General features: G+C 37.5%; 1 protein-coding gene across 3 annotated transcripts in view; it reads right to left on the bottom strand.

The window, feature by feature from the left end:
• Window positions 1–27,472, bottom strand: part of PTPRK (protein tyrosine phosphatase receptor type K) — a 568,874-nt gene that overhangs the window by 268,487 nt on the left and 272,915 nt on the right. For all 3 annotated transcript variants that reach the window (XM_060029986.1, XM_060029983.1, XM_060029984.1), the window contains exons 4-5: window positions 6,896–6,977; window positions 4,264–4,379 (exon numbers count right to left, since the gene is read on the bottom strand). In XM_060029986.1, the coding sequence (XP_059885969.1) occupies window positions 4,264–4,379; window positions 6,896–6,977 (198 nt within the window). The remainder of the gene's footprint in view (window positions 1–4,263; window positions 4,380–6,895; window positions 6,978–27,472) is intronic.

Genomic DNA, 27,472 nt, shown 5'->3' with positions numbered 1-27,472 from the left:
CTGGGTTTTATCATAAGCCTTAAGTTATGATCCACAAATTCTCTACCATTGGGGGTTCCTTAGGAACACAAAATGGTATAGTTTTAAAACTTGTTGTAAGCATTATAAAACATCTGTTCATGTGGGGAAAACTGCAAATTGTAAGCTGGAAAAAAAAAGTTGTGTTCATATCTAGAATGCAAGCTACTTCACTGAGCGTTATGAAAGAAAATGAATTTGGAAATTCTCTAGGAGCAACTAAAGACTTTATCCTAACTCCCTTATCCAATATGAACTGCATAACATACTTTTTTAAACTACATCCCACAAAACCTCATGATTTCACCAGATTTATAGCTTGCTGACACCAATGGACTTTTTTTTTTTACACTAGAGCATGATATATTTTATTGAAGGTATTTCTTTTGGTTGTGCTATATACATTATGCATAATGCTACACCAATGGACTTTTAAAAACATTCATCCATATTGTTTTATGCATCAGTAGTTTGCTCAGCATGTGCAAGGAGGTTAATTTGGCTTATGCATTTTGTCATTGTTTTCTAAATGTCTAAAGTGAATGACCTTCTTTTAAGACTCTCTAATTTTATAATCTGAGATCTTGCAGGAAAGAAAACTCTGTAAAGGGACTTCTCTAGTGGTCCAGTGGTAAGGAGTCTGCCTTCCAATGCAGGGGACGAGGGTTCCATCCCTGGCTGGGGAACTAAGATCCCACATGCCGCAGGGCAACTAAGCCCACGCACCACAACTACTGAGCTCACGTGCTGCAAACTACAGAGCCCACGTGCTCTGGAGTCTGCACGCCACAACTAGAGAGAGAAAACCTGCACACCACAACTAGAGAAAAGCCTCTGTGTGGCAACTAAGACCCAACGCAGCCAAAAAGATAAATTAAATAAATAAATATTAAAAAAACAAAAAGAACACTCCCTAAAGATATAGCAGACCCACTATGATATGTCTTATGGACTATCCCAGATTATCGCAGGTAAGTCACTAAGTGTTTGCTTTTTTATGCTCCATTCTTTAATTTACCTAATTTGTATGTCATTTTAAACAATAAAAATGACTGTAATATCAATTGTAAGCTAAAGACAATAAACAAGTGCGAAGTTATTCTCTAAATGTATTTCTATACATAAATTACTTTGAATGTCATATACTATCAGGTATTCATGGCAGTTGTAGTGTACCATTTTTCATTTAAAATAGAAAATTGGAAGCTTTCTAGTTTTTGCTCTTTTACACCATATTCAAACATTTACCAATTGAAGCTCAATATTATTATATTATATAAATGATTTGGAGGACATAAAAAGTTGATGGCCATTTTTATTACACCTGACCATGGCAGGTGTAACAGCTACTCCATTATTCCATTACTTTTGTAATAGGATGCAAAGACCTTTCATTCTGAGTTACTTCAGAGTACATTCGTTCACAGCAGTCAGCAGAGACTTTAAGCAGTTGTTCTCACAATGATACTTAATTTGAGGAATGATTTTTTTCCCCACACAAAACTAATAACTTAAAAATTTTAGGGGGATTCCCTGGTGGCGCAGTGGTTGAGAGTCCGCCTGCCGATGCAGGGGACGCGGGTTCATGCCCCCGTCCGGGAAGATCCCACATGCCGCGGAGTGGCTGGGCCTGTGAGCCATGGCCGCTGAGCCTGTGCGTCCGGAGCCTGTGCTCTGCAATGGGAGAGACCACAACAGCGAGAGGCCCGTGTACAGCAAAAAAAAAAAAAAAAAAAAAATTTTACATTCCTCCATGAAACAAAAAAAAGGTGATCAAAGCCATGTTTCAGACCATCAAAAATAATGTAGAGACCTGGTTTAACATCTTACAGCTGGAAGGGATTTTGGTCTCTACCCACACCTCCTTTAATAGATAAAAAAATCTATGGCCAGGAAAAGTTCAATGAATTCTCTAAGCCAATATAATTAACTGGGTTATAAGAATTAAAGAGTTAGAATTAAGGTTAGAATTAAGAACTGGGCCCCTTGACCTTTAGGAAGTTGTTCTACACCAAGCAAAAATAACTTGACATCTATCTGTGTGTGTTGGCCTGTAGATGCATTGTCGAATCAAGATTCTTCTTCCTTTATTATGTTTCTACTAGTTTCAGCAAAAGATGGATCATTGTTTTTAATCATTGGCCACTTTCTGATTCACTCACTCTATAGATGTACACATATCAATTACATCTATATATCTACACCTTTATCTCTATGTCTCAGTCTTATTTATTTGAAAACAACCCTAAACCAGGCAATTGATAATCTTCAATGTTTCTTAAATATGGAGAAGAATGATTCAAGGGAATAAGTTAAGGTAATTTAAGTGGTATTATTGAAAAAGGCAGAAAAGCTTTTTCATGAATAAGCATGTAAATTATTGAAGAATTGGGCAATGTCAAAATAGATGAGAAATATATAAATTCACCTTGGAAAATGTAAAGAGAAAGAAGAGGAGAAAAAAGAAAGCAGAACAGAAATTGAACAGAATATTTTTATCTCTCATCTTTATTTAAAAAATGGCAAGAGAAAAATTTTTTAAAACTATAATGAAATGAGCCAATTTACAAAAGTAAGAAACAAACAATAAATGAGCAGTATTTTGACTGCAACCCACTCAGACCAGCGGGCCCAGAAAGTCTTTGTTGCCACAAGGCAGCTGGTGTCTAAGTACACAAAACCCTTTTTATTTCAACGTCCCATTAAATCCTGGGGCGTAAACCCAGGGGCAGACTGCAGAGTCTCTGGTTCTCCAAGACAAGACTATATAGGTAACAATAAAAATTAAATGCCAAAAATGTCTCTACCTAAATGACAAACAACTAGCAAAGTAATTAGAAAATATATCTAAACACATTCTTAATACTATCAGTATATAGGCTGAGAGAGAAAGTAAGAGGGATTCTAACTAGATGTTTAGATGATGAAACAAGTTGTACATTATACAATACACTCTACAGGAAGAATTATCTTATATTTAAATATCTGTAGTGGAAATTAGCATAATCACAGGGAAAAAAGGAGAGAGTACATTTCCTTTTCACGTATTCAGGATGGTATCCTGATATGCACATATTAAATAAATTACAAAAGTAGCTATAATTAGACTTATATGAAATACATCTGTTATAACATCTGATTGGATGTGGGAATTGAATGAAAAAACACATTTATAACACCCAGTACAAAATCAGGCATTATACGCGTATGATTTCAATAATCATTGATTATAATTATGATCGCAACTTCCTGAAACCTAATGATGATCCTTGACACTAATTTTCTCTCTCTAAAGATATCATAAAATAAAGCCTGATGTCTATGTTCAAGAAACTAAGCTAATGATTTTCCTTTTTGGTCTCTATTGGCATTCTCAGGAATTTAAAATTCTAACTAATTAAATCCCTTTCCTCATTCTGATGCAAACAGAATTAAATAATAATAATAATAAAGGTGCTCAGAGAATATTATTTCTTACATTCTAGCTTCAAATATTCTGCCCTAGGTCCAGCCTCAAGGCTTTAGTTGCTCTTAGCTCCTCCCACCTCCCCACCCACCTCTGTCCTAGGATTGACAGATATTCTCTGAGGATATGGCACATTCCTTAGTCACTGTTTTCTCACAGATTCTTTTAAAGCTCTTTGTATGCACCATTTACATTTCCCCAACATGTATGCTAAACTGCAATTCATTAAATACACATTTTTTGCGGATTTATGTGCAAGGCAAATATCTTGTCCTCAGATCTGTGATTAACCCTTATACACAAAAATCCTGAAAAACAATTTTAGTTGGCTCTCTTCCAATTCACATTTCCAGAAATACTCCCAAAGGTTTCTTAAAATACTTTTGAAAACTTTATCAGAGTATGACAGTTCCTGCTTAAGTACTATGCTCTTGTAAGTTGTTTTCAAAATGTTAAATGAGACATTTTTCATTTTTTTCCTATTTTGAATGGATCTAGAAAAATTGTTTTTACAGTTTGGACATAACATTAGAGAATTATGATTCTCTAAGGAGTTAATGAGTAACTCACCCAAATACTTATTAACTATACATTTCCATTCCAAAAATGGAAATATCTGAAATGAATCTGCAGCGAATTAAATCAAACCTACACAAAAGACAACCTGTCACACACATATTCCACCCCCCACCCCCACACACAGATATACAGGGAAAAAGAATATGTGATTTTTTAAAAATCAAGTGTACCCTTTAGTTCAGCTGCCAACGCGGCCTTACCTGCAGCCATAACTTGTTATGTACAGCGTCTCTCCCTGTAGCGATACACTGAAATGTAGCATTCTGCCCTGCATTGACCTCTACGTCCCCCAGACGGAGGAAATGAGGAGATTTATCTGTGAAGACAAGAAAAAACTTACTTTTTTCCACATGAAGAAAACATGCCGTGTTACTTTTTCCCAACAGAATAATGTTGTTCATACTTTTACCTTTGGCCAAGACTAATGTGGTATGGACGAAAATTTCAGTTTTCTCTGTGCTGAAAGACACTGTTGCCTCTCTCACACTAAGTTCTCTTTTTTAAATAGCTTTATTACGTATCGCCCCATAATTGCTAGAGCAATTCTATACAGAGTGAGCACCCAATTATTACTGCTGGAGGACCCCTGTAGCACGTTGCATACGGGTGATAATAATAGTTACAAGTCAAAGCAAACAAAAGAGATCAAATAGGCACAAAGCAGAGCGTAATAGAAAACTATAAGAAAAACACAGAATGACAGCTCAAAAACTGACATATACATGGCTGTTGAACTACTAAGTTACAATTTAAGCAGTTACATCTTTCTTTTCTTTTCTAAAGAAATTTCAATAACTATAATCCTCTAGTACTTCAAAGAACAAGGTAAGGGACTGTTTTTCTTCCTCTCAGAGTATTAGCTTAACTGTTGTTAAATCCACCTCCTATTCCTTCATAGTCCTAAGAAAGTTACCCAAAAGAAATATTAGACCAACAAAAAAGTGATGACTGCCATCAAAATATACATGAGTTACATGACTGTCAAACAAGCATTCTCTATAATTACCTTTTAAAACTGAAGCTTATTCAGGTTTTCAACTGAGAGAAAACATAAACGGGAAAAGCTAAGCCTCAGTGAGTAAAGATAGTGCATGAAGGATCATAGTTTCATCACAATGAAACTACTGTTGTGCTCAATTTCTGTATTTTTTAACTTGTTTACTCATGAAAGCCCTTCTTTAATATCTTCTTTCAAGAAGTGTAAATGAACAGTAGATGGAAACACCGTTCTCATATATGAATGGATTGAAGGAGTTTAGTAAACCAGCTTGAACTTTGAGTGAGATAATTTCTCCTTTTTCTTAGAATACACCACATGTAATAAATCATTTCACCTTTGCCTGCTACATCCTTCTCCAGTGCCTCACCTCAGTAGGTGCTTCAGAAAAAGGAATGCTTGCACTAGAACACAAGCTAGAACAGTGGTTCTCAAATTGTGAACTCAAGACGATCAGCATTAGTATCAGCTGGGAACAATCAGAACCCGGTGAGGGGCCAAGCAATGTGTGATTTGCCACATCCAGTTGGTGATTCTGAGGCACACTAGGGTTTCACAACCAGTTAGCAGGAGCAGGAGCCTTGGCCCCTGGTACGGTGCCCCCTGTGCATGCTGCTTACAAAGTATTAGAGAATTTCCACCAGGAGGGTTACTGAACAGATCATCTAGAATTCATGGGCCCTATAAACCACTGCTGTTAAGAGATATAGCTTAAGTCTGAATTTATACCAACCGTTTTATGCCTGGCTCTACTGAATGCATGCAGTAATTGCCTTTCAGAGTATGTGATATAAACACAAAAGTAGTTACCCCATCTGAAGACCAATCAATGTGCATCTAAGGACATACCAAACTATGTGTTAACAAATTGAGTTTCTTGTTTTGTGTGCTTTCTATTGTTTTGTTGTTTAATATGAATTAGCCAGAAATTTATTATGACATTAAAAACTTAGTCTTAAGTTTGGAATAAGATGAGTTAATTCATTTTCTTCATTTCACCCCAACTTTCAACTTAGCAGATCACATAAGTTGGTGAGGCTTCTTCTTATTTTCTTTTCACTGAACTGATTTGTTATTCTTTGCTTTCCTAGGCAATTTAATAATAACAAAAGATGGAACGAGTCCTACCTAGAGTTTCATTTACATTTTTAATTTTTTCTGTCAAAAATAATGTCAACTAAATAAACTGAAGATCTAACAGGCTTTATTAGGGGATTCATGAATCAGGCAGCATCCCAACTATTAACTATAAGACAGATCAAAGGGGTTGTACAAAATGGAAGGTTTTTATGAGAAGAAGAGTGGGGCAAGGGAGCTACTAGCAAAAAGAAAAGAAGTAATTATTTTTAGGCCAGGACATCTTCTTTGAGGAAGAAAAGGAACAGCAAGGGTTTTATGATTCAGATCACCTCTTCTTCCTCTGGGAGATGGAGACGGATCACAGGACAGATTATCCTACTGGTGCTTGACCATGAAATCCAGACTAGTCAATTAAGATAACATTTCTGGAAGAAACTGAAACTGCAGTTGGATCAGGTATAAATCTAGGTTTTGTATTATGAACTTTTAGCATGAGTGACGCCATTTTGGGACTGTGGTTTTCTTTTGAACAGTAATTAATTAAAAGAATCCTTTAACAGGTGTAGTACAAGTCTGAAAAATATTTGATTCAAAAACTCTAGAAATATTTCAGTGTTCTTTTAAAACTGAACAAAAGGCTAGGAGTAACAACAACAAAAGAGAGAGCAATGACCAAGTGATAATCAATAGTCACTACCAATATAAGACAAGTGTTGAAAGGATATAGAAAAATACAGTTCTTAATCACAACCTACCACAAGGATAACTCAGGACTTGGATGTCATCAATGGCAATATAACCACTTCTTCCTCCTGAGACTTCAGCTTCAAATATTACCTGTCAGGAAGAAATAGAAAACACTTACAACAATCATTTTTAAGGAATTTTCACAGTGAAAGAAAAATAGCTATAACACACTTATGAAAATTAAAATTTAATTTTCGTCCAATAAGAATTAAAATTTCATCTTATAATGTGAGTAATTTCCTAAACCTTGTACAGGTAAACAACATTTTTTTGAAGAGTAATTAAATTATTGAGGTCAAGCAGTTCTCACTAAATTTCTTAAGCAACTATTATTAAGTGTTGTAGATTTCCTGAATGGGCAATATACAGGCAGAATGAATAGGCAGATATAGCAAATCTCATATCTCTAAATTTTCCCTTATTGACTTTTTCCATTTTTGTTATTTATTTAACATATATTGAGCACCTACAAATGTGCCAAGCAGTATGCTAACCAGCAAAGACATCAACTGATCTAAGCTTTTAAATAGCTGAATTTTCAAAGACAGAGGTCATCAGATAGATTAGTGTTACTCCAGGCAAAAGGAACCATATACAATGGAATAGAACAGAACTCTGTGTTTGGGAAACCAAATGAATGTAATCTGTATAGCTACAAAGACTCAAGAGGGAAGAGATGAAATTAGAGAAGTAGGCATGGAAGACTTTGAATACCATGGGAGTGAAGTCAGGAGTATATCCTGTCAATGATTAATCAATTAAAATATATATATATTAAATATATATATTATTAATAAATATTTTAATAAATATATTTTTAAAAATCAATGTTCAGATATAAGCTAATGTTTTAGAATTTTGTTGTTACAGTCAATCACAGAACTTCGTAAAGACTTTCCCTTAGTAACGTGTGCTGTGACTCTTCAAGAGAAAACGGATTAAGCATGCCACATTTCAACATTTTATTTGACTATGGGCTCCTTTATTCATGGAGAGACATAGGTTATCTTTGGACTGTTTTGTAAAACGTTTTAGGAAACATATTGGAAATTGATATTTAAAGTAGGAATAAAATATAATCAAATGGTGTATTACAAATATATTTGGCTCAGGACTTCCCTGGTGGCGCAGTGGTTAAGAATCTGCCTGCCAATGCAGGGGACATGGGTTCGATCCCTGGTCTGGGAAGATCCCACATGCCGTGGAGCAACTAAGCTTGTGTGCCACAACTACTGAGCCTGCGCTCTAGAGCGCGCGAGCCACAACTACTGAGCCCACGTGCCACAACTATTGAAGCCCGTGCGCCTAGAGCCTGTGCTCCGCAACAAGAGAAGCCACTGCAATGAGAAGCCCGCGCACTGCAATGAAGAGTGGCCCCCACTCGCCGCAACTGGAGAGAGCCCGTGCAGCAACGAAGACCGAACACAGCCAAAAATAAATGAATAAATAAATAAATTTAAAAAAATAAAAATAAATATATTTGGCTAAAAGGTGGAGGATGGCCCCAAAGAAGGTAAGACTAGAAACAGACAAATAATATGCTAGTAACAGTGAACACAGAAAGATGAGAAGAAAAAGGAGAGATAAAAGAAATAATACTAAGGAAACAGACAAAATAGAAATTATTGATTCATTAGTTGTTTAGAAATAGTAGGAAAATTCTCATTCCTGGCCTGGGCCCTTAGGTAGATAATGCTATTGTCTGTTGTCAAGAAGGAGGAAACTTCCCACAGGTCTCATAGAAATGGGACCTAAGAAGTGGCCAAAGCAGGTAGCTTTTATGCTTTTTAGACAAAGAAACAATAAATTTGTGAGGAAGTGACAGGAAATAGTTTTGGGTGCTCAATTAGTGAAGAACCTAAACAGAGTTTGGACCTGGGGTAGTAAATTAGTGAAGTAGCAAGGTTTGTTTACACAGACTTTTCAGCTCCGCATTCTCTATCTCTGCTAAGAGATAAGAGTGATAAGGGTGTTCTTCTACCTCCAGATGCAGGGGGTACACCTTTCACATGAGAGATTTATTTCCTGTTTTCAGAAAGACAGAAAGAAGGGTCAGAGTGTCCCTCTTGCACTGGCCATTTCTTAAGAAACTAATTGAAAATAATCAGTATACCGTTGAGGCACATTTTGGGGCAGCCTACCCCATGACCCAACACTATCAGGATCCCTAGCCAGAACACGTGATACAGAAAAAGATACAAATTTGAGGGAGAAGATAACTAAGTACATTTCAGACATTTCAGATTCCATTAGCCTAGGATACATATGGGGTAAATGCTTAGGAGATAACTAGACAGATATATCTCAAAGAGAAGAGATGGGTTTAAAATAAAGCTATAGATTTGGAAGTCATCATCATGGCAGTGAGTAAGCTATAGATTTGAAAGTTACAGGGATTGGTGAGTAAGACGGCATAGAAGATAAAAAGCAGCAAACCATGAAATGGAAGGCAAGAAGACAGCCAGCAGAAGTAAGGCCAACAAAGTACGATTCAGACAGAAGGGTGGAGGAAGGCACTCCCCCCAGTCAGGCAGGTCAACACTCCCACCAAAAGGATTAGAAAAGGCCAGATAAATTACAATGACCACAATTTTAAAACATCAGATATCTGCATAAACAATGGCATCTAGATGAGCACAAATTTTAGGAGGACAGGATCTCTCGAGTGTGATCCCAGGATCTTCTTTCCCATGGGACTATTTGCCAATTCTGGAAACAGGCTGTGGTTCTAGCTCAGCACAGATTTAGGGCCTCTATGGGAGAAAGTGAAAACAATGAAGCTTGCTGTAACTGTGTAAAAATAGAACAACAAACTAGAAATTTAAGAGTCTGAATAAAATAGATGCAGACTACAGCAAAAAACATGAGCTGTAGGAGAGAGGTCAAGGAAAACTAAAAAAGTATCAATTAAAGTTAGCCATTAAAGGTTCTCTGGTAATTTCTGACACAGTTTTACTAAAGTGGAGGGGGATAAGTTTGATTGTTTTTACTGAGCTCTTACTATACTCAAGAGACTGTTCTAACTGAGCATGCTCATTCATGCTCACATCTGCTGTTGTTTCCCTCCTCTCTTTCTCTCTCTCTCTCTCTCTGCACACACACAAATTCATTACATCTTCACTACAATCATATGAGGTAGTTATTATTTTTATCCTCAATTTAAAGAAAGTTAAGTGACTGCACCAAAGTCTAACAGCTAACAAGTCGTAGAGTCAGGGATGGACCCAAGTCAACCTCCAGGATCTAATCTTCCATCAACTTCACTACACTTCCTCTCAAGACCAAGAAACAAATACAGTAGAATGTTTAATTTAAATAGACTTTAAATTTCCTTTAAAAGTCTAATATGTTAAATTTTTAAAGTGTTATTTTAAATAGCAAACTAATTAGATATTCTATTGACTAAACAGCAGTATCATCAATCAGCATTACATCCTTCCCATTCTCATACCATATCTACATCCACCCCAAAGCCAATGACAATGGGACACAGCAGGCTGGGTGGATGGTTCACCTCCCCTCCAATCACTCCCATCATAAGCTACCTCCTGTGTTAGTTCTTTTCTACTTCAAGTTTGCCCTTTATGACTATTAATTTCCCTGGAATAAGTTAAAGCTGAGAAGTAGGAGAATGAGGTTTTTGGGGGAAGACAAATATTTCATGATGAAAGGAGGGCTAACCTATAAAGACAGAAATATATGTGTGTGTATGTGTGAGTGTGTGTATGTGTGAGTGTGTGTATACATATCATTTGCATTTCATGGGAAGGTATTTGATATGATAACAACTGTCAGGTCACTTTCTAAATATTGGAACAAAGGTTTAGCAAGAAATAGAGGAGGGAAGTGGAGACTTTCAATAATGTATAACTTGGAGCAATTGTGGTACAGGCCACTTTCTTGGGGGTGAGAAAATTTGTATTTGACACACAACTCTCCTATTTACAAATTCTTGAGCAAATCACATAACCTTTAAGAGCCAAGTCCCAACCCCATAATATGGAGATAATGCAGCTTTCATTATAAAGTTTTGTGAGGATTAAACGGTAGCATCTGTAAAAGTGCTAAATAAACCAAAAGGTAAGATTATGAACATTGTTAATATAGGACATTTGTATAAGTATATTCCAGGAAAACAAGTTTTACTTGCTCGAATGGTAGTTCAAGGAAAGGGAAAGTATAGAAAGAAAAAATGAGAAAATTATTTTTGGAAAAAATACAGTCTTATGAATAGACCACACAGCTGAATAATTAATCAGTTAATTATTTCAGGTTTGTTACAGTCAGCATTAATTAAATTATTTTAATTCTATGCTTATCTTAGTTTTACTTTCTCGAATTGTTTTACTTGGTAGGTGGTAAGTTTAAACATGTTTACTACACCCCTGAGGAAAAGTTTCTTATTTGTTCATTTAAATTGAGCTTTATTCTGGACAATAAATTTAGGCCTTGATTTAAAAGGGAGTGAAAGAATTGGTTCTTTAGTAAAGAAAAAAAAAAGTTTCTCTTTTTAGTGACTCATTTTCCCTAAGTGTTGTCTCTGCCTCATTAACTAGAGCAAGAGGAAATTTCTAAGATCAGATTCCTTTACTGCTAAGTATCTAATCAGCTTTATCACTTTATCAGAGCCCTCACCTTGTAAGTCTCTTCTGTCCACTCAGGGAAAACCAATCTCAATAGCTTAATTATGCAAAACTTGCTTGGGCTAATGCTCAGGTCAGAGCTAATGCTCGGTGTCAAATAGAAAACTAGGGCTTCCCAGGAGAAGACAGCAAGGGAAGCCATCCCAGATGTCAACTTGAACCCATCCAGGAGGCCAGCCTGAGAACAGAATGAAAGGGCTCTGCTTTTCATGCTGTTTCCACTCTACTCTGTTACCTAAAATACTGAAGGTGATGATTCTAATCAAATTTTTGCTACTCTAGCAACATTCTTGGATTACTAACTAAATAAGTGAAGTCAAGTCAAATTAAAGGAAGGGAGGAGGCGAACCCTAAAGAACAAGAACAACTTTATCTTTTGGCAAACTGAATTAACGCAGAAGTACCTCATACAATGGAAAGCTGAACTCAAAGTAAGGAGCCTGGGCTCTGGTTGCTGGTTTGCTATCACATGTAACCCAGGCAACTAATTTAACCATGTCTTCAGAGCCTCAGATGGGCAACACTGGCCTTGCCCATAACTCAGGTTTGTTGTGAAGATTGAATGGTATATGTGAAATGATTAAATGATATATGGAATGCCACGTAAGACAAGACATTATGGATATGAGAAAAATCTGAAATAAAAACTTGCACTTAATTTTCTTTCAATATATCACAGTGTTAAAAGTGTAGGCTCCAAAGTCAGATATACGTTGAGTTCACATTCTTTAAATGTTAACTTTAACTTATAGAAAAACATACGTAAAGTTACTTATGTAACTTTAACTGATGTACAGTCTAAACCTAAGTTTCCTTTTCTGTAAAAAGAAACTATTAGTATCCACCTCAGGGTTAAGGGGGAATTAAATGAGATAACACACGTGAACCATTTAGCACAGCTCCTGGCACACGGTAAGCATTCTAGGTTAATGGGCACCACTGCCATCATGGGAAGAAAATATCCATAAAGGACACATGTACTAAAATGAAATTTCTTCCCATTCCCTCCTCCCTTTTCAAAAACTTAACTCTCTGCCCTGAATTTGGAAAATCAAAAAAAATTTTTAAAACCTTAGAATAAACTGGTATTTCATTCCCATAAACCTCCTCAAATATGTTTTCTGTGATTTGAAGTTTTAAACACTGAATATTGTTAATGTAAAGTTCAAAGTAAATTACACATTTGCCTTCAAAGAATAAATGTAACAAAATGAAAACCTACAGAATAGAAATAGGCTTATTTCTATATGTTCCGGTCCAAATTTGGATAATGAATAAAACAGCCATCTGTAATAAAATAGTCACCTGAATAAAATAGTCATCTTAACCAACATTACTAAAGCTGCAGGTCCATCCATATCAGTGCTCTGATGTCAGTGTGAGGCCTCAAAGTAGGAGCTGTGCTTGACCCAACTTTGTGTCCTCAAAGCTTATTCTTACTACCTGGCACATAGCAGACATTCAATAGATGCTAGCTGAACAACAACAATAACAAATTATACATAGATATATACATACACACAATGTATAATATACATGAACATAAGTATGTTAGCATCATTAAATATAATTGACTTCTCTTTATCTCATGTAAACTCTAAACATTGAATTCTCAAGGATCCATCCCAAGCCACCTTCTCTCTTTTTGCCATACTTTTCACCCTGATAGGATAAAGGAAGATAAGCCTACAAAAAGACAGAGGAAACTGAGAAAAAATAAAGTGTGTAGAGATAAAAAAGGGAAATGGAGGTACATGGTATCATAAAAGCCAATAAAAGAATATCTGAAGGAGAAGAGATGTCAGGACCAAATGCCGATCAAACACTAAGTAAGATGGAGATTAAAAATACCCTCATATATATCTTATAACTAGAAGTTGGTACACTGTAAACAACATATCCCCACTTCTCCCAAACCCCAGACCCTAGTATCCAACATTCTAGCTTCTGTTTCTTTGAGTTTTTTTTTTTTTGATTCCACATATAAATGATGTCATACCAGAGAACACAAATTTCTGGTTATAAGATGAATAATTTCTGCGGATCTAATGTATAGCATAGTGATTGTGTTTAAAACTACTGTATTACATACTTGAAAGTTGCTAAGAGAGTGAATCTTAAATGTTCCCACGACAAAAAAGAAATGGTAATTATGTGACAGGGTGGTGTTAGCTAATGTTATAGTGGTAATCATTCTGCAATACATACTTGTATCAAATCAGCACATTGTACACCTTAAACTTACATAATGTTATATGTCAATTATATCTCAGTAAAGCTGGAACAAAACCACTCCTTATATGTAACACTGTGATTAAGAGTGACCAAATAAAGTACCATCATATGAAGTAACAGAAATGGAAACCATATTAGATAATAATGAAGAGAGCAGAGGAGTGGAGATGTTTGTAACCCTCCTACAGGAAGTATGCCTGAATCGGTGGAGAAATCTAACCAAGGATGGAAGAAGATACGGGGTCAAGGGAAGCGTTCAACTTTTTATTATCATCTTTAGGACGAAAAACACTTAGATGTTTTGAAGTTGATGAGGATGATTCAATTTGAAGGGAATGTTTGAGTGTACATGAGAGAAATAACTGTTAATGTGAGATAGGATAGCACTGGATCCAAATCACAGGTCAGAGGAGGGGCTCTACTTCTTTCATAACATAAGGAAAGGATGAATGAAGATATGAGTAGGATTTGTAGGATTGGTAGATAAGGGAGTTTCTCCTGTATGGCCTCAGTTTTCTCAGCTACAAAGGATGGGCTAGTGGGAAGGACGAGTGGTTGGAGTTTGGAGAGAAATGAATGGAGTAGAATGGACAGAAGAAGAGAAAAGGAATTGAAAAGAAAAATGTGATAGGATCTCCAGGAGTATTGTGGGCCCATCTGAAGTTAGCGACTGTGTTTTTCTAGTGATCCTGATCTACCATGGAGCGTGATTCTATTTAAAATAGAATTTCCTTGATTTTAAGTTCATAAAAAGTAGACAGAAAAAAAGGAATCAAGGAGTTTATGGAAATAGAAAATGTGACCAAAAAGAGATTACAAAGAAATCAAATTTTGATACAATGAGCAAATTGATGAATTAGCAAAAGACAGATGGTTAGATCAACGGATGCTCCCCATGAGGCTGATGGATGATCTCAGTGAAATTAATCAAGTAGAAAGAGATTAATTTATGTTATGGTCAGAAGGTGAGATGCTTACATGTAAAGCTAGAACACTTGTGAGATATTATAAGATCTGTATAATAAGAGCAGCAGGTTAAAAAAGGCAGGTGGGCTTCCCTGGTGGCGCAGTAGTTGAGAGTCTGCCTGCCGATGCAAGGGACACGGGTTCGTGCCCCGGTCCGGAAAGATCCCACGTGCAGCGAGGCGGCTGGGCCCGTGAGCCATGGCCGCTGAGCCTGTGCGTCCGGAGCCTGTGCTCCACAACGGGAGAGACCACAACAGTGAGAGGCCCGCGTACAGCAAAAAAAAAAAAAAAAAGGTAGGTGACTTTTGGAGATGAGGAGGTGAAGGAACTACCTAGGGACTTTCCACAAATATACCAAAGCCATCAGGATAATGGTGGGCCTTGGGAATGAAGAAAGCAAGTCTGACACCAGTACTAAAGTTCAGGATGAATAGAAGAAAATGACTTGGGATCCAGAGGAAGGCAATCATGAGGGTGATGGCATGGCTGAAAGAATTCAAAGGGGCAAGGGTGTTTCCCATCCATTAAATTGATCCTAAGTTGCAAGGTATTAATATCTGCCTTTTTAGAGACTGTTTGGGAAGAAGTGTCCTCAGTCTAGAGCCACAAACAGAGCATGATGATTATAACATAATTAATTGTCTCAATAAATTTTCAAGGTTTATCTTTACTACTGAAATATAAGCTCATTGAGGGCAGTGACCTGTTTATCCCCCACAGCATCAGTGAACCACAAGAATCCTGTTGAAAACTGGGGCTCGGAAAGAGTTCCAACATGTTACAGAAAACAACAGTGCATCAGTTAATTCTACCTAATAGTTTTGCTTTCAGGGGAATTATGGGATAAGGTATTTAATTCACTTTTACCTAACTCATAAAATTTTGTTGACATAATAAAATGACTCTCCCTTGAGAAAGTTGCAGATAATTTTCCCAAGCTAATTTAGAAATCACGAAAACATTAATCACTTCCCTTGAATAGTTAAATAATGCTGTGAGGAATAAATTTCTGCTTACAGGCCCCAGAAGATCTTAAACTGAGTAAGTCAAATACCTATGTGGAAACTTCAAAATGTAGAATCCAGTTTCTTTTCAAGTGTGAAAATATTCTATTTCTGTTCATACTTAAAAATTAATATACACATAACTGGCAGGTGATACCAGAAGTCCAGCGTACAGCTAGTCGTCACTCTCACCCACTGTAGCTTCTCTCACAGGCACTGTCAGTCTGGGGTTCTGCTTTCTCAATAAAGATTTGCTGAAAGTATTATAGAAAAGGAGCTTCTCCCTGTTAGACCCCTACATGCCAGGCTGGCTTGCCTACTGAGTTATGTAATAGTTGGTTTCTAAGAGTCTAACACGTGAAAATGTCTTTAGTAAAGGCCTGGGGACTTTCTGAAACAAATGCATTGTTAACAGCCCTTGCCTACTGCTTGCTTGCTTGTTTATTTAGCTCCTGAAAAAGATAAATGCCTGCACCTGCAAAAGGTACCTAGAAAAAATACGTAAGCAAAAGAAATACTGGTATACTCTTTGGCTTTAAAGCTGCTTGCGAGAGTAATTAGAGGATTCTAATTATAATGTGTACTAAATATGGAAGGCAGTTAAGACATATAGCAGAAATTGATTCTTCATCTAAAACCCTTTCATATTTCAGATTTTAGCTATCCTTAGCACCTCTATGACTTACAGATATGTAAAAACTCAAAATCAGTCATTTTCCTTAAGATGTCCTGAGATTAAATATGATCAGTTTCTGGGCTTCCCTGGTGGCACAGTGGTTGAGAGTACGCCTGCCGATGCAGGGGACACGGGTTCGTGCCCCGGTCCGGGAAGATCCCACATGCCGCGGAGCAGCTGGGCCCAAGAGCCATGACCGCTGAGCCTGCGCGTCCGGAGCCTGTCCTCCGCAACGGGAGAGGCCACAACAGTGAGAGGCCCGGGTACCGCAAAAAAAAAAAAAAAAAAAATATATATATATATATATATATATGTATGTATGTGTGTGTGTATATATATATATATATATATATGATCGGTTTCTTAGGAGGACTAGTCCTGTCACGACTTAACATTAGGACCGTGCAGTCTGCAGAGAGTAACGAGGGTTCCAGAGATTCTAAAACCTACACTGTTACCTGAATACATACAGGTTTTTTGTATAGTTACAAGGCCTACCATGCAGCAGAAGCACACACACGTACGCACGCACAGTCCTATCTTTCCACACACAATTATACTAATATAATAGTGACCTAAGTAGATTTTTGAATGCAAATTCTGTGTATAGTGGAGACACGTATTCTTGAATAAAATGTCAATGTTACAAAAATATCCTGAGGTTTAAATTGCCTAAGTGATGAGAGGGACTGCTACATTACCTAACATGGATGACAACAGCAGGTATAACAAGACCGCACTTGCATCAAAAGAAACTGCAACCCTTTCCAGAGTGGTATTGTGTTTGCCGGATAAAAAATAGAACATCACTGAAAGCACATTCCAGTGTCCAGGCAAAAGTAAAAAATGCAGGACCACAGATCAAAAGGAGAAAATAAAACCTAAGAGATTTCACACCAGAGTAGACTGTATAAAATAAAAGCCCAAAGAAGGCTGTCTGAGAAAGCTCCACGCTAAAACGAATAAGCAAGCATAGTACATTCCTATGCTTCAAATTAGCCCAGGCTATCTCTAATGTAATCACCAAAAGTATCTAGAAGATCTAAATAAAGGAACTAATAATAATCATTTTAGAGCTTAAGCCAGAATGTTTCCGTTCATATTAATAGTCCATTAGTTATTTAATTTTCATTCCTTAAACACACACTTGTAAAAAATTGTCAATGGTCCTTTTAATTTGAAGATATTGATGTAGATTCATACGTATAAAAAACACATGACTCCATTATATGGCTAAGAGACACCCAAACTCCATCTCTGAAAACAGATAAACTTAAAACTTGAAACAAGAATAAATAATACTTACAAAATAAATGCAAGAGGAATTTTTGTGTTCTTTGCATGTTGTCTATATTATTAAGATGCCTTTGGGGAGGAGGAAGACATACACTGCTTTCTCAAAAAGGTTTTGAGGGACTTCCCTGGTGGCGCAGTGGTTGAGTCCACTTGCCAATGCAGGGGACATGGGTTCGAGCCCTGCTCTGGGAAGATCCCACATGCTGCGGAGCTACTAAGCACGTGTGCCACAACTACTGAGCCTACGCTGAGTCCACGAGCCACAACTACTGAGCCCGTGTGCCACAACTACTGAAGCCAGCACACCTAGAGCCCGTGCTCCACAAGACAAGCCACCACAATGAGAAGCCCACACACCACAAGGATGAGCAGCCCGCTTGCCTCAACTAGAGAAACCGCGTGCGCAGCAGCAAATACCCAACACAGCCATAAATTAATTAATTTAAAAAAGAAGGTTTTAATATGTTTTTTATGATAATGGAGACACACACAGAGACACACGCAAAACACAGAAAAGAGCACACCAGCATCAGGCAGAGCCTCAACTCCGAGTCACAGACGTCAACTCAAATCCCTGTGCTGACCTGATGGAGCCATTGTGAGGATTAAAAGAGATTATACACAATTTGGAAGGTTCTCCATAAATGTTAACCATTTCCTCTCTTTCCTACCCTTCTCCAGTGACTGATATAATGGGCACTGCCCTAAGACCACAGCCTTTGAGAAAAAAGGCAAGAGGGCAGCTTCAGGTGGCAATGATGCCGGAGACCATGAGGAAACAACTCTTACCAATTTATTTATTTATGTTTTTAAACAGCTTTATTGGAGTAAAATTGCTTTACACTGGTGTGTTAGCTGGTGCTTTATAAAAAACTGAATCAGCCATACATATACATATATCCCCATGTCTCTTCCCTCTTGCATCTCCCTCCCTCCCAACCGCCCTATCCCACCCCTCTGGGTGGTCACAAAGCACCAAGCCAATCTCCCTGGGATATGTGGCTGCTTCCCACTAGCTATCAGTTTTACATTTGGTATAGTATATATGTACATGCCACTCTCTCACTTTGTGCCAGCTCACCCTTCCTCCTCCCCGTGTCCTCAAGTCCATTCTCTAGTAGGTCTGCATCTTTATTCCCATCCTGCCCCTAGGTTCTTCATGACCTTTTTTTTTCTAGATTCCATATATATATGTGTTAGCACACAGTATTTGTTTTTCTCTTTCTAACTTACTTCACTCTGTATGACAGACTATAGGTCCATCCACCTCACTACAAATAACTCAATTTCATTTCTTTCCATGGCTGACTAATATTCCATTGTATATATGTGCTACATCTTCTTTGTCAAATCATCTGTCAATGGACACTTAGGTTGCTTCCATGTCCTGGCTATTGTAAACAGAGCTTCAATGAACATTGTGGTACATGACTCTTTGAATTATGGTTTTCTCAGAGTATATGCCCAGTAGTGGGATTCCTGGGTCGTATAGTAGGTCTATTTTTAATTTTTTAAGGAACCTCGATACTGTTCTCCATAGAGGAGATTCCCACCAACAGTGCAAGAGGGTTCCCTTTTCTCCACACCCTCTCGAGCATTTATTGTTTGTAGGTTTTTTGATGATGGCCATTCTGACTGGTGTGAGGTAATATCCCATTGTAGTTTTGATTTGCATTTCTCTAATGATTAATGATGTTGAGCATTCTTTGATGTGTTTGTTGGCAATCTGTATATCGTCTTTGGAGAAATGTCTATTAAGGTCTTCTGACCATCTTTGAATTCAGTTGTTTGTTTCTTTGATATTGAGCTGCATGAACTGCATGTAAATTTTGGAAATTAATCCTTTGTCAGTTGCTTCATTTGCAAATATTTTCTCTCATTCTGAGGGGTGTCTTTCCTTCTTGTTTATGGTCTCCTTTGTCATGCAAAAGCTTTTAAGTTTCATTAGGTGCCATTTGTTTATTTTTGTTTTTATTTCTATTTCTCTAGGAGGTGAGTCAAAAAAGATCTTGCTGTGATTCATGTCACAGAGTGTTCTGCTTATGTTTTCCTCTAAGAGTTTTATAATGTCTGTCCTTACACTCAGGTCTTTAATCCAATTTGAGTTTATTTTTGTGTATGGTGTTAGGGAATGCTCTAATTTCATTCTTTTACATGTAGCTGTCCAGTTTTCCCAGCACCACATATTGAAGAGCCTGTCTTTTCTCCAATGTATATTCTTGCCACCTTTATCAAAAATAAGGTGACCATATGTGCATGGGTTTATCTCTGGGCTTTCTAACCTTTTCCATTGATCTATATTTCTGTTTTTGTGCCAGTACCATACTGTCTTGATTACTTTAGCTTTGTAGTATAGTCTGAAGTCAGCGAGCCTGATTCCTCCAGCTCCATTTTTCCTTCTCAAGATCGCTTTGGCTATTCGGGGTCTTTTGTGTTTCCATACATATTGTGAAATTTTTTGTTCTAGATCTGTGAAAAATGCCAGTGGTAGTTTGACAGGGATTGCATTGAATCTGTAGATTGCTTTGGGTAGTATAGTCATTTTCACAATGTTGATTCTTCCAATCCAAGAACGTGGTGTATCTCTCCATCTGTTTGTATCACCTTTAATTCCTTTCATCAGTGTCCTATAGTTTTCTGCACACAGGTCTTTTTTCTCCTTAGGTAGGTTTATTCTAGATATTTTATTATTTTTGTTGCAATGGTAAATGGGAGTGTTTCCTTAACTTCTCTTTCATATTTTTCATCATTAGTGTATAGGAATGCAAGAGATTTCTGTGCATTAATTTTGTATCCTGCAACTTTACCAAATTCATTGATTAGCTCTAGTAGTTTTCTGGTGGCATCTTTAGGATTCTCTATGTATATATCATGTCATCTGCCAACAGTGACAGCTTTACTTCTTCTTTTCTGTTTTGGATTCCTTTTATTTCTTTTTCTTCTCTGATTGCTGCGGCTAAAACTTCCAAAACAATGTTGAATAATAGTGGTGAGAGTGGGCAACCTTGTCTTGCTCCTGATATAAGTGGAAATGGTCTACGTTTTTCACCACTGGGGACGATGTTGGTTGTGGGATTGTCACATATGACCTTTATTATGTTGAGGTAAGTTACCTCTATGCTTACTCTCTGGAGGGTTTTTATCATAAATCGGTGTTGAATTTTGTCAAAAGCTTTTTCTGCATCTATTGAGATGATCATATGGTTTTCATTCTTCAATTTGTTAATGCAGTGTATCACATTGATTGATTTGCCTGTATTGAAGGATCCTTGCATTCCTGGGATATACCCCACTTGATCATGGTGTATGATTCTTTTAATGTGCTGTTGGATTCTGTTTGCTAGTATTTTGTTGAGGATTTTGGCAACTATGTTCATCAGTGATATTGGCCTGTAGTTTTCTTTCTTTGTGACATCGCTGTCTGCTTTTGGTATCAGGGTGATGGTGACCTCGTAGAAAGAGTTTGGGAGTGTTCCTCCCTCTGCTATATTTTGGAAGAGTTTGAGAAGGATAGGTGTTAGCTCTTCTCTAAATGTTTGATAGAATTCACCTGTGGAACCATCTGGTCCAGGGCTTTTGTTTGTTGCAAGGTTTTTAATCACAGTTTCAATTTCAGTGCTGTGACTGGTCTGTTTATAATTTCTATTTCTTCCTGGTTCAGTCTTGGAAGGTTGTGCTTTTCTAAGTATTTGTCCATTTCTTCCAGGTTGTCCGTTTTATCAGCATAAAGATGCTCGTAGTAATCTCTCATGATCCTTTGTATTTCTGCAGTGTCAGTGGTTATTTCTCCTTTTTCATTTCTAATTCTATTGATTTGAGTCTTTTCCCTTTTTTTCTTGATGAGTCTGGCTAATGGTTTATCAATTTTGTTTACGGGCTCAAAGAACCAGCTTTTAGTTTTATTGATCTTTGCTATTGTTTCCTTCATTTCTTTTTCATTTATTTCTGATCTGATCTTTATAATTTCTTTCCTTTTGCTAACTTTGGGGCTTTTTTTGTTCTTCTTTCTCTAATTGCTTTAGGTGCAAGGTTAGGTTGTTTATTTGAGATGTTTCTTGTTTCTTATGGTAGGATTGTACTGATATAAACTTCCTTCTTAAAACGGCTTTTACTGCATCCCATAGATTTTGGGTCATTGTGTTTTCATTGTCATTTGTTTCTAGGTATTTTTTGATTTCCTCTTTGATTTCTTGAGTGATCTCTTGATTATTAAGTAGTGTGTTGTTTATCCTCCATGTGTTTGTATTTTTTACAGATTTTTTCCTGTAATTGATGTCTAGTCTCACAGTGTTGTGGTCAGAAAAGATACCAGATACAATTTCAATTTTCTTAAATTTACCAAGGCTTGACTTTTGACCCAATTTATGATCTATCCTGGTGAATGTTCCATGAGCACTGGAGAAGAAAGTGTATTCTGTTGTTTTTGCATGGAATGTCCTAAAAATATCGATTAGGTCCATCTTGTTTAATGTATCATTTAATGCTTGTGTTTCCTTAATTATTTTCATTTTGGATGACCTGTCCATTGGTGAAAGTGGGGTGTTAAAGTCCCCTACTATGATTGTGTTACTGTTGATTTTCCCTTTTATGGCTGTTAGTATGTGCCTTATGTATTGAGGTGCTCCTATGTTGGGTACATAAATATTTCCCATTGTTGTATCTTCTTCTTGGATTGACCCCTTGATCATTATGTAGTGTCCTTCTTTGTCTCTTGTAATACTCTTTCTTTTAAAGTCTATTTTGTCTGATATGAGAATTGCTACTCCAGCTTTCTTTTGATTTCCATTTGCATGCAATATTTTTTTCCATCCCCTCACTTTCAGTCTGCGTGTGTCCCTAGGTCTGAAGTGGGCCTCTTGTAGACAGCATATATACGGGTCTTGTTTTTGTATCCATTCAGCCAGTCTATGTCTTTTGGTTGAAACATTTAATCCATTTATATTTAATGTAATTATCAAAATGTATGTTCATATTACCATTTTCTTAATTGTTTTGGGTTTGTTATTGTAGGTATTTTCCTTCTCTTATTGTACCTACCTAGAGAAGTTCCTTTTGCATTTGTTGTAAAGCTGGTTTGGTGGTGCTGAATTCTCTTAGCTTTCGCTTTTCTGTAACGGTTTTAATTTCGCCATCAAATCTGAATGATATCCTTGCTGGGCAGAGTAATCTGGGTTATAGTTTTTTCCCTTTCATCACTTTAAATATGTCCTGTCACTCCCTTCTGGATTGCAGAGTTTCTGCTGAAAGATCAGCTGTTAACCTTATGGGGATTCCCTTGTATGTTATTTGTTGTTCTTCCCTCGCTGCTTTTAATAATTTTTCTTTGTATTTAATTTTTGACAGTTTGATTACTATGTGTCTTGGTATGTTTCTCCTTGTATTTATCCTGTATGCGACTCTCTGTGCTTCCTGGACTTGATTAACTGTTTCCTTTCCCATATTAGGGAAGTTTTCAACTATAATCTCTTCAAATATTTTCTCAGTCCCTTTCTTTTTCTCTTCTTCTTCTGGGATCCCTATAGTTCGAATGTTCGTGTGTTTAATGTTGCCCCAGAGGACTCTGAGACTGTCCTCAATTCTTTTCATTCTTTTTTCTTTATTCTGCTCTGCAGTAGTTATTTCCACTATTTTATGTAACAAGTCACTTATCCATTCTTCTGCCTCAGTTATTCTGCTATTGATTCCTTCTAGAGAATTTTTCATTTCATTTATTGTGTTGTTCATCATTGTTCACTTGCTCTTTATTCTTCTCGGTCCTTGTTAAACTTTTTTGTATTTTCTCCATTATACTTCCAAGATTTTGGATCATCTTTACTATCATTATTCTGAATTCTTTTTCAGGTAGACTGCCTATTTCCTCTTCATTTGTTTGGTCTGTTGGGTTTTTGCCCTGCTCCTTCATCTGCTGTGTGACTCTCTGTCTTCACATTTTGCTTAACTTACTGTGTTTGGGGTCTCCTTTTCTAAGGCTGCAGGTTCACAGTTCCCGTTGTTTTTGCTGTCTGCCCCCAGTGTCTAAGGTTGGTTCAATCGGTTGTGTAGGCTTCATGGTGGAAGGGACTAGTGCCTGTGTTCTGGTGGATGAGGCTGGATCTTGTCTTCCTGGTGGGCAGGTCCGTGTCCGGTGGTGTGTTTTGGGGTGTCTGTGGCCTATTATGATTTTAGGCAGCCTCTCTGCTAATGGGTGGGGTTGTTTTCCTCTCTTTCTAGTTGTTTGGCATAGGGTGTCCAGCATGTATTTTGCTGGTTGTTGAGTGGAGCTGGGTCTTGGCGTTGAGATGGAGATTTCTGGGAGAGCTTTCACCATTTGATATTATGTGGAACAGGGAGGTCTCTGGTGGGCCAATATCCTGAACTCGGCTCTCCCACCTCAGAGGCACAGGCCTGATACCCAGCTGGAGTACCAAGACCCTTTCATCCACACGGCTCAGAATAAAAGGGAGAAAAAAAGAAAGAAAGAAAGAAAAACTAAACTAAAATAAAGTTATTAAAGTAAAAAATAAAAAATAATTATTAAAATTAAAACAAAAGTTTTAAGTAATGAAAAAGAAAAAGAAGAGAGCAACCAAAACAAAGAAATCCACCAATGATAACAAGTTCTAAAACTTATACTAAGGAAAAAAAAAAAAAAAGTACAGACAGAATGCTAGGACAAAAGGTAAAAGCAAAACTATACAGACAAAATCACACACAGAAGCATACACATACACACTCAGAAAAAGAGTAAAAGGAAAGAAATATATCTATCATTGCTTCCAAAGTCCACCACCTCAATTTGGGATGATTCATTGTCTATTCAGGTATTCCAGAGATGCAGGGTTCATCAAGTTGATTGTGGAGACAAAATCCGCTGCTCCTGAGGCTGCTGGGAGAGACTTCCCTTTCTCTTCTTTGTTCGCACAGCTCTTGGGGTTCAGCTTTGCATTTGGCCCTGCCTTTGCGTGTAGGTCACCTGAGGGCGTATGTTCTTCACTCAGACAGGACAGGGTTAAAGGAGCAGCTGATTAGGGGACTCTGGCTCACTCAGCCCGAGGGCAGGGAGGGGTATGGAGTGCAGGGCGAGCCTGCGGTGCCAGAGACTGGCATGATGTTGCATCAGCCTGAGGCGTGCCGTGTGTTCTCCCAGGGAAGTTGTCCCTGGATCACGGGACCCTGGCAGTGGCGAGCTGCACAAAGTCCCAGGCGGGGAGGTGTGGATAGTGACCTGTGCTTGCACAGGCTTCTTGATGTCTTCAGCAGAAGCCTTAGTGTTTCATGCCCATCTCTGGGGTCCATGCTGATAGCGGCAGCTCGCGCCCGTCTCTGGAGCTCGTTTCGGTGGTGGCTCTGAATCACTTCTCCTCGTGCACCCTGCAACAGTGGTCTTTTGCCTCTTAGGCAGCTCCAGACTTTTTCCCGGACTCCCTCATGGCTAGCTGTGGTGCACTAGCCCCCTTCAGGCTGGTTTCATGCAGCCAACCCCAGTCCTCTTCCTGGGATCTGACCTCCGAAGCCCGAGCCTCAGCTCCCAGCCCCAACACGTCCTGGCGGGTGAGCAGACAAGCCTCTCAGGCTGGTGAGTGCTGATCAGCACCGATCCTTTGTGCGGGAATCTCTCCACTTTGCCCTCTGCACCCCTGTTGCTGTGCTCTCCTCCGTGGCTCCGAAGCTTCCCCCCTCTGCCACCCGCGAAGGGGCTTCCTAGTGTGTGGAAACCTTTCCTCCTTCACAGGTCCCTCCCAGAGGTGCAGGTCCTGTCCCTATTCTTTTGTCTCTGTTTTTTTTTTTCTTTTGCCCTATCCAGGTACGTGGGGGAGTTTCTTGCCTTGTGGGAGGTCTGAGGTCTTCTGCCAGCGTTCAGTAGGTGTTCTGTAGGAGTTGTTCCACATGTAGATGTATTTCTGATGTATTTGTGGGGAGGAAGGTGATCTCCACTTCTTACTCTTCCGCCATCTTGAAGCTCCTCTCTTACCTCTTTAGTACGGCAGTAACACACCCACTACCTTACCCATTCTTAATCTTAATCTAATTCTTAATTCTTAATCCCTTCATTCTTTAGAATACTCAATTCCAAGACAGGCAGACAGACTGAGCATAATACTATATTCGAAATGCCTTTAAATATGTATCAGAAATAAATTGAAGTAGGACCCACTATTCATGGCACAGCCTAATTTATGTTAGAGTGTGAATTTGCAATAAGAAGGAAAAGTCAAAAAGGCAATTAGAAGAGGGAAATGAAACAAAAGTTAACTAAAATAATCCAAGATCTAAAAACGCCATTCATCACATTTTTCATCCTATGGGTCTGTCCTTAAATACATAAGCAAACAACTTACATCATAAAAGATCTGGTATAAAACTGAAGGTGGAGAAGCAAAGGGTAGCAAATTCATCAGCAAAATGTCATTTCTGTATCTTTGCTATCATAGCTCCACCATCTGGGTTATATTTTATAGTTAGTTGTCTGAGCCAGAAATAAAAGATGACTGGTTACGGTTGCTATTTCTATCAACATGACACTGAATTTCAGCACTATTTTTCCTTGCTTCTAGAGATGTGCCATTTGTCTTCCTACAATCCACAGGCAGAACCTTTTAAATTTTAGCACCAACAGTCCAATCTCACACATAGCAGAAGTAGATCATTTCACTTGCACAACTATATCTGAAAAAAAATGCTTTCAAACTAACACAGTAAGTCTTTTTCTCACCAAACATAAGTGACTCTCAAGGGCTTTAATCTATACTCATGGAGCTCAATTAAGAAAATTAAAATGAGCAGAGCAACCTATACGTATTATCACACTAAAAATCTATCAACATACAAAATCTGTTGGTAGTATGCATTTATATTATAAAGAAAAGCAAGCTTTAAGTGAACCAGGTAATTAAATACCATTCAACAGGTAGTATAACCAGATCAGACTACATCAAGGCAAAGTTCAACTGAATGCTAAACCTGAGCCCTCACATCACAAATGCAAACATATTAATAAGTAATTGTTTTGTTAAGACCACGTGTAAAAAAAGAACTCTTTATTTTCATCATATTGGCTTAAGAATTAAATAATTTCAAAAGTACTACAAGTAACCTTTCCCTCTTGAAAAAACAGGTTAGGGTTATAGGGAAGGGAGAGATTTTTACACAAAGTTAATTAGTGTAACCAATTTGTGTACTTAGTTGAACACAGGGATAAATAACTCCATAAATTTTTTTCCCATTTTATTTTGCAGGTAAATGGGCAAAGTGAGATCTTTGGCTCTAAGGATTAAATAGTACAGACATAACTAGCTATTATATAATTTAAGATATTAGTGGGAAACTTTAGAAGAAATCCTAGCACTACAATAATGTTAGACATCCCAGCACTGCTGAAAAATGGGTGCATACACAGAAATGTGCACACACATATTTGCCTTGACTTTTTTATTTAAAAATTCTGAGCTTAATTAACTAAAAGTATACATTTCATTTAATTCTTTACAGAATATCAACTAAAATATTCGGTGACATAGTTAATAAAATAATCATGTGTCATACATCAGTGAAGGACACAGTCATACTTTAAGAATCTTTCTTGATAAAATTTTAAGACAAAAAGTTTTTATCTAGAATACTCAGAGACCTGAAGTTAGCTAGTACTGAAGTCTGAAATCTCAATCAAAAAAGGAAAATGGACATCCCTTTCTATATTATAAAATCAATATTATTTTTGAAGAATACTCATAACCCCTCAGGGTATCTGGAAATCAATAAAAAATGGGTTATCGGAAGCAGGGAATT

Source organism: Delphinus delphis, chromosome 14 (genome assembly GCF_949987515.2).
Source record: "Delphinus delphis chromosome 14, mDelDel1.2, whole genome shotgun sequence".
In the NCBI taxonomy this organism is placed as follows: domain Eukaryota; kingdom Metazoa; phylum Chordata; class Mammalia; order Artiodactyla; family Delphinidae; genus Delphinus; species Delphinus delphis.
This window is presented reverse-complemented; position numbering and strand designations above follow the sequence as displayed.